Source organism: Monocercomonoides exilis, assembly GCF_001643675.1.
Source record: "Monocercomonoides exilis strain PA203 chromosome Unknown scaffold54-601524, whole genome shotgun sequence".
NCBI lineage: Eukaryota > Preaxostyla > Oxymonadida > Polymastigidae > Monocercomonoides > Monocercomonoides exilis.
Genome location: NW_027150599.1, coordinates 321,884 through 330,579, shown reverse-complemented (window position 1 = coordinate 330,579; position 8,696 = coordinate 321,884). Strand labels below are relative to the sequence as shown.

At 32.4% G+C, this 8,696-nt stretch overlaps 2 protein-coding genes across 2 annotated transcripts; both read right to left on the bottom strand.

The window, feature by feature from the left end:
- Nucleotides 1-1,047: 1,047 nt before the first annotated feature.
- MONOS_11544 (uncharacterized protein) lies at nt 1,048-1,650 on the bottom strand (the record flags this gene model as incomplete). The annotated part of the gene is made up of 1 exon (XM_067864084.1): nt 1,048-1,650. One exon carries the CDS (start codon nt 1,648-1,650, stop codon nt 1,048-1,050), a length of 603 nt encoding a protein of 200 aa, XP_067720361.1.
- Nucleotides 1,651-5,381: 3,731 nt separating this feature from the next.
- On the bottom strand, nt 5,382-7,811 carry MONOS_11543 (uncharacterized protein; the record flags this gene model as incomplete). Its single annotated transcript, XM_067864083.1, has 1 exon — nt 5,382-7,811. One exon carries the CDS (start codon nt 7,809-7,811, stop codon nt 5,382-5,384), a length of 2,430 nt encoding a protein of 809 aa, XP_067720360.1.
- Between the last annotated feature and the right edge of the window lie 885 nt (nt 7,812-8,696).

Here is an 8,696-nt window from a genome sequence, read left to right as displayed (position 1 = left end):
TTTAAACTACTGTTTTCTATTATAAAGACTGATATCAACGATTCTTTTTTCATTTTGAATATTGAAAATGTTTTATTTTATCAGTTTCCAATGCAATGAATGAAATTCAAATCATTTCGTTTTCAATAAATGAGAAAAATTTCTGTCTTTTTGTGCACAAAACAAGAACATGAACTATCCTTTCACTTTTATTTTTTGCTCAAATTGCTTATAATCTTCTGAACAAATGTAAAGAGTTTTATTATAACTCAGTTTTATCCTATATACTCTATTTCAAACAATCAAACACCAAATAAACATCAGAAAATGTTTTTCTGATTGAAATTGATAAATTTCTTTGATCATTTTCTGAAAGAAAATAAACTGACATGAGAATGAATTTTTTAAAAATTTTTTTAAATTTTTTGATCATATAGAATTTTCGATGTTGTTTGAAACTTTTTCGATTTCGAATAATAATTTTCGATGTTGAATTAAACTTTTTCGATGTTGAATAATTTTTGGTGTAATGTTTGAAAAAAGAGTTATGGGATATTTTTTTCTTAAATCGCTCTATTATATTTTGAAAAATCATCTCATTTCAAAAAGCATTGTGACAAAAATTAATAGAATAATAATTTCCTGAATAATTACCAAGAATTGAAAAGGATAAAGTCATTCTTTTTTGAAAAAATGTTGATATTCTCCTGTTGAAATGTCATCTAATATTATGGAACTGTTCAGATTTATGTTTGAGAAATATTATAATTTGGACAACTGTAATTTTTGAATGATCTTTAACATGTGAATCCAGAACTGAATTGCTAACGTTCATAGAAACTGTTCCCATTTAGCAAAAAATTCATGGATTGAACAAACATCAGAATAAGAGTCATTATTTTATCTTGAAACTTTTTCTTATTCTGACCCAAAAAAATGAAGTGTGAAAAGTTCAAAAAACAAAATTAATAAAAAACAAAATCAGAATTAATTCTTCTGATAACTTTCCTTTTTCCTTCACCTCGATTTAATGCATAATCTTTCTTTTCATCTTCTGAATCATCGTATTTAACAAGTTGATATTAACTTTTTATTATCCACAACAGCCTTCATTTCATCTTTTTCCTTTTCATCCATTTCATTTTTCCATTCAATATTCATTTTTAAATGATTTTCCCATTTCTCAAATAGGTTTTCGTAAGTTATCACTTTTCCAAAAAAGTTGAATCTATTTCTTCTAGATGGAAGAGGGTAAATTGAAGATTCGTGCAGTTTCATAAGAACTGGCCCAGAAGAATAGTGAAGAACACCACTGCAGACAAAAGCTTTCTGAATAACAGAAGGAGATAATGCAGTGTGGATGGCTTGATGCAGAAAATCGGAAATTGCTGCTCGTTTGGAGGAAGATGAAGAAGAAGATGGAGCCTCAAATCTGTTTGTCAGTTCAGATTTGAACACAGCAAACGCTCCTCTGTCCAGTGGTTGACACAGGTGAATGATGTATGGCACGAAGGTTGAAATCTCGACTTGTTGTTTTTGGAATTCTCGCAGGATCGATGGATCAGCGCGAGATGCATGTGAATCAAGAAGGAGAAGAATGTGTTCGTTTTCAAGTGACATGCGCTTTCTTTTTTCGATGATAGAAGGAAGAAGAACTGTGAGAGCATTCATATTAAAGGACTCGTTGTCCATTCAGCCATTTCTATTTGCCCATATCTCAAGCGTTGGAGATAACAGGCATTTCAGCTCATCTGGCAGGTTGACGCTTGGTCACAAAATGACAAAAGGAAAGGTATTCCCATCTGTAACAACAGCTGCAACGAATGAAGAATTATTCTTTCTTGGTGGTTCTTTCGTATAACCTGCTTTTGGATCTGCTGTTTGGACAACAAGCTGTTTTGAATCTGAAAGTACTTGCGTTGAAGATTCATCGATGTTTAAAATTAAAACTGGGATGAAATGGTATTTTTCGTGCAGCTCGTCGAATGTTTCGCACCAGGGTTTTAAAACACACTTTTGCACGAAACATCCAGTCGGTTGATATCCAAATTTTTCGGTGTTCCAGTCTTCAGCTCCGTGTGTTGCTTGACAAGGCCATAAGTTGCAGACATTCAAACTTCTGTAAATGGAGCGTCTTCGTCATCGTTGTCGTTTATAACATTTTCAATCTGAAAAACAAATGAACAAAACAAAGGAATGCAAATAAAACAAACCAATTTACTTTTTTTTTAAAGTTAATCATGTTCCAGACTTTGCTTCAATGTGAATAATATCTGAAACTCTCTGTTCCTTTTTGCATACTACTGTTGCAGGTCTGCAAACTTTTCCAACCAGCCTTCATTTTCTCAGCGCTCAAACTGCATTTTTGAAACCTGTGCGACGAAATTCCTTGGAATTAATAGCATTTGTGATGCGAACAACTCCATCTACAACGATGTGAGCTATTCGCTCCAGCCGACTGTGATACTTCCTGAACTTACGCGAAGACATTGCGCGTTACAGTTTTTTCTTTCCTTCTTTTTATTAAATTTCCACAAAAATTATCATTTTATTAATTATATTCTTAAGATCATAATAATTTTTAATTTTTCGATTGAAATGAAATGAAAAAAAATTCTTAAAATAACATATTTATCAAACTGATGGTTTTGTGCCACATGTTTCCTTCCAATTCCATACAGAAGTTTAATGAAGGAGCTTAACCACCATCTCCCCAAATGCGAAATTGGGTTTGTTTCAAAATGTATTTATTTTTATCTTTTGAATTCATATATGTGCTAAAAATTCTTTTGAAACATAAAATTGTGGGAAAAGATACTGATTTAACTAAAAAAAAAGGTCTTGATAAAAAAAGGTCAAGTTAAAATTATGACCCTATTCAACGATGTATGGGAATTTAACTAAGTGTTTTAATTAATAAACATTTATGAAAAGGGTTCTAACAAGTCTTCATCCACTTCTTCTTCAAATAATTCAAGAAACTTTATCTGACCTGATTTTCTTTTTGCTTCTTCAATTTTGCTTTCTGCCTTCCTTTGCAGCATGCTTATAATTCTCTAACAGAACACTGAGAGTTTGAATAACGAAAAGTTGATAAATGTTGGCTTCTGTGCCTACTCCAAAATCAGATTAAAAACGTCTCCATGCAACAAGGAATCGAAATGAACATTTTTCTATGTTTGCAATCTCGATCAAAAGAAAAAAGCTTCTTCACATTCTTCTTTTTCACTCTCTCTCGAAACCCTGCTCACTCCAACAACATAGTGTATCACTTCGTCATACACTTAATCTCATGACTTGAAAAGCAAAAAGAACTCGTTCATTATTTGGAGTCACATCTTTTATATAACCACTTTATTCGCTTTTTCTTCTCTTCTTTCTTCTTCTTTCTTCTTCTTATCAATGCATTTCAATAATCACTAAAGTTCATTTGTTGCATTTCTCGCTAAATGCAGTTCATTCACAATCACTTGTTTCTTTCTTCTTTCTAAGTATTCTCGGTAAAAAAGCGACCAAGCACACTGACATGCCGGTCTATTTTGATTGCAATGCTCCTGATGATGTTTGTGGATTTCTTTGATAAAATCCAAATATTATTTTTTCTCGATTTTCTGCTTTAATATGGGTGTTTATTTTAAATATCATTCGGGCGATTATTTTTGAAATCATAACTTTTTTCGGTGTGTTGATTTATCAAAGGTTGTTTGTCATTGGGAAGAGCTTTTGAAATAAGATGCTCAATTTATCACGAGTGTTAAAAAAAATTAATGATTCATCTGAAATAAAGAAAAGACTTTCTTTATTGTGCTTTTTCACTTTTCAGTGATCATTAATCCATATTTTTGGGGAAATTTTTGAACAGAAAATTTTGAATGAAAGATAATTATTTCTAAAACAATTACCCGTATTTTTCCGTTCAAAGCAATCGGTTCAAAAGATTCTTTAGAATATTAACAAATGAACTTTGAAAAATGAAAATGCTCTATATAGATTTCTTTTTCTTTATTTTAACATAAAGATTTGTTTAAAAACAGTTGTGATGATTTTGCAATTTGAATCCAAAAGCTCTTCAAAATGAACAACAATCTTAGAAAAAACAACATTCTGAAAAAAGTTATGATTTCAAAAATAACCACTCGCATTTATAAAAATACATCAAAAAAACAAAAAGAATCATGAAAATTTAAAACACAATGCTTACAAATGGAACTCAGAGCCTGCAAAGCAATTTCCACTTTCTTTTTGTGCATCCTCGCTTTCATCTTTTTAAAAGGCAACTTTCAGAATGACAGGCACTCAAATGGAAAACAATTCAGTTGAAAAGACTTTGTATCAAAAACAAATAGCATCCACAAAGGACAGCATGCAGCTTTTCATTCTTCCCTTCATTCTTCTGCTCTTATTCAGTAATCATCTTATGAATTGTTTTTCCAGATGGATACTCTCTGAATCGTTGAAAATATTAGTGGTTCGTCTCTTTGAAAATTCCGATGTGCTTCAACAACAAACACATATTCTTCAAAGATATTTTATTTTCTTCAATCATTCCATCGTTTCTGTTGAGTGTTTCTGTGGTAAATACTGAAAACAGTTCATTAGCATCCATCTCTTCAACAGTTTTATCAATTTCTGAGATCATGCATTTTTGTTCATTTTCAGAACCTTTTTCAAGCGTTGCAAGCAACCCTGAAAAAAGGGATTAAAGAAAATAATCAGGTGAATGTTTCATTTCTATCAATTGAATCATTTGCAGCTCTCCATTCAATTCGACAATGAAAGAAATCATTTTCTTCACATTTGTTTGCTTTGATTGAAAAGATAAAAATTCTTATTGAGATTGTGTGCTTCTTTTCCTGATTGTTTATTTGGACAAACAATTTCAAGTTATGTGGATGTCGTTTAATAACAATTTCCTTTATTTATTTTAATTCAATCTGAATATTAATTTTTTGAATGAATACAAAGAATTGTGTTTTTTTTACGAAATTGAATTGAAAATGAATCAACATTATTTATTCAAATTATTCTAAAAGAAGTCTCTGTTATTGAAAAACAATAACAAATGAATAGCAATTTTTGTTAACGAGATTATAAGTTTTTTGAAATATTATTTTTCTTGATTTCTCTAAAGTTTCAGTGTATTTTTCACATTTTGAAAAAAAAACAAAAAAAAAAAAAAAAGGCGTCTATATTTATCAATAAAAAGATTTCGGTAATATTTTGTGTTCATAGTATTATTTATCGAGTGATATGTATTGAATTAAGTGAGAATATCTTTGAAAAAGACAGTTAAACAAATTGAAAAAGTAATAAAAAAGCAAGAATATATTATGCAAATGAATATACACAGAATATCAAGAACTAATGTTGTTTTGGAAAATATATGATGGATCTCTTTAAAATCAATTATTCATTTCTTGTTCCTTTCCGTTATTCTCTTCATTTCTTGATTTCCTTTTCCTCACAACAACAATGACAATCACAATCACCACAACTGCAACCACAACAACAATCGGCACAACAATGGCAACAACGATCCCTGCCTTCTTCTTTTTGTTTTGATCTTTCAGTTTCTCTTGTCTCACTTTCACATACTTCTCATACACATCTTCAGGCTCTGAATCTGCATCTTTTGCTCCCTCAACCCACCCAACAGTGGAATCATCATAGTCATTCGCAAACTCAAAGGCATCTTCTTGTTTGCAGAACTTGTCGAAGTCTGGGGCAATAATGAACAGAGAAGTTGTTTTTGAGCCAGCTGTGTTTGAGCTGTCGATCTCCAGGTTGTGTTCTGAAGGGAGTTTCAGATTCGATGTTGCCTTGGGCATCTCAATGAATATTGCTCCTGATTTCCCTTCTGTTGCTGAACATGACTTGAATGAACATTTGCTTTCCCTTCCAATTGAAACTCTTGATTCTTCTGAACTGAGGGTGATATCCAACCCTGCTGCTGCTCCTTTCTCCGATTTCACTTCTTGAACATTCAGTCCTTCAATTAAAACATTTGAAGATGAATCACTTTTATCTCTGATGCTGATCGCTGCTCCACTTTCCGCATTCACTTTGTTGATCTCCACATCACTTAACGATACAACATAGGCTCCATGAAATGAATAGGGTGATGATGAGAATGACACAAATGAGGTTTCATCTGTGCATTTCACTGTGTCCATTTCCACACTTCCAGATGTCACACTCACAAGACTGCTTGCCAAGGGGCTGTTTCCATCAGCATTTGAATTCATTCCTTCTTGTGTTTGTGATCCAATTCTGACAAATCGACATGTTGATATTTTCAGTGATATTGAACCTGATCCAGCACTGATCAATGAGTCCCAATTCTTTTCTGTTGAAGAGAATTGGAATGCCAGATACTTGAATTCCACAGTTTTCTGACAAGAAAAGAGAACAGATGAAACAGAAACGTCACAATTTATGGAAACTTCTATATTTCCTTCTCCATTGTCATTCACTCCTTCAATTGTTATTCCATAGTTGGCTGAGAAGATGATTCCTTCAGCCTTCACAGGATCTGCAGTTTTGATTATGTCAATGAAACATTTTCCACTTTTTTCCAAGAAATCATAAGCTTCCTTCATGCTGTTGATTGCAGAATTTACATCGATTCCATTTCCCTTCCCTCCTTTCTCCACAAATGCTCTTGACATATTATCTGGCTTTTGAGGAGGTGGATCAAAATATGTGCTAACGAAATCATATTCTTTTTTGGTATTATTGTCATATCCAACAACAAACCAGGAGTTATCTTTTCGTGTGTAATCAGCTGCAAAACTGTTCATCATTGAATCTGCAATATCTTTGAACAAAGAATCATTTTTCATTCGAATGAACAGCCCAATGTTTTTTTTTGACTCTCCTTCTCCACAAAAGCAATCCTGAAATACCAGGTTCTTTCCATTTGTTGGCCATTTCAGTTGAGATGCTGATTGAATGTTTGGCATTTCCAAATAGATTCCACCAGATTTGGCATTAGATCCACTGCCACTGCATGAGATGAAAGATGTCACACCTCCATCTTCAATTGTGAACATGCTTTCACAACTTTCGCTATAAACCAAAAAAATTCCATTGTATCCAGCTTGACATTCAATGAAAGAACAGTTATTCAGAGTCACATCCATTTCAATATCTTTGTATTCTTCTATGGTAACGAGTGAACTATCACTGGAAATTTTCTTCAAAGTCACATTCGTTAATGATACTGCTTTGGGATTCGCAAAAAAAAAAATTGCGCGAGAAATTGAAATTGTTTGATTTTCATCAATACACTCAACTGAATCCATATGTATATTACTGCCTTCCACATGCACAACGGCATATTCCCCAATTTTGTTATTTGTTGGGGGATGAATAAATTGACAGTTTTTTATGGTGAGTTCCCTTCCAACCCCATGAATCAATGGATATGTTCCATAACTGCTTAAAATAACGGGAAAGTGGAATGCCAAATATTTGTATTCAGTATCTTCTCTACATATTAAAAGACTTCCACTTGGATGAACATCGCAGTCAATTGAAACGATTTCATTTTTCGTTCCCTTGATGTCAACTCCTTCAATCATTATTCCTTCACTTTTGCTGAAAGTTATTGCTTCTACTGTAAATGCGGTTTCATCATTAACAACACAGATCTTGCATGCTTCATCATCTCCCAGCAGATCATATGCACTTTTCAAAGATTTCCTTTCCTGACCGATCTCAGTACCAGTTTTGGTGTCACTTCCACTTTGCTTGACGTAAACAATATATGGTTTTGCTTCATCCAATTCTTGTGAAATTGCAAATGTGAAAGCCAGTAAAACAAATAGCATGAGTTTTGATGTTTCTTGATCGATATTGATTCAGATCATCAAATCCTTTATTCAAACACAAATAGATGCAATAAATGGTTTGGATCCAATTGGCGAGTGTTTGAAAAGTGAATTTTTATCATTGGATAAATACCTCAACAAATAAAAACACAACTTGGAATATTAACTGATGAAAGAATCGAAGCAAAAGTTAATGCCTTGTATATATTCGATCAACCCACTTTTTCAAAGATGGTTTCGAATATGTTAAAAATAGTCGATCAAGACAAAATGATCGATTAATACAAATGAAGAAAGAAAAATCATAAAAAAATGTTCCACTCTTGGTTTTCCTGTTATGAACATGTAAGATTTCCTTTTATTTCAATGCAGAAACTTCTGAAATAATTCTTTGACTCAAAAATTGTTTCTTTCGCATTGAATGTGGATAACAGAAAAAATGAAGTTCTCAAAATATAATCCACTGAGAATTGATTCATAAACTCGTCAGAAAATTACAATTTATTTTCTTATTCTTTCCACCGGAATCAATAATACAAATAATTTTATATCTTTCTCCAATCTGTCAATATCATTGAATTGACTCGTCGATCGCATCACCTTATGAACCATTTCATTGCAATATTTTTTCATTCATGTTTTCATGGTTTTGTTTCCGAAAGAGTTTCTATCTTCCTCAAGCTTCATATTTTGTTCTTCCTCATCTATCTCATCTGGAGCCACGCACAGTTCATTGTTGAACATTTTGAGGAGGTTTAACAAAAAAACGGAACACAATTGCACATGTGGAATAAGAATCTTTCGAAACCAACATTTGAAATGAACCATTCCAATGATTTTGTATCGACAGTTTCATAATATCAGCAAGGAATGTCAGTGAAAATC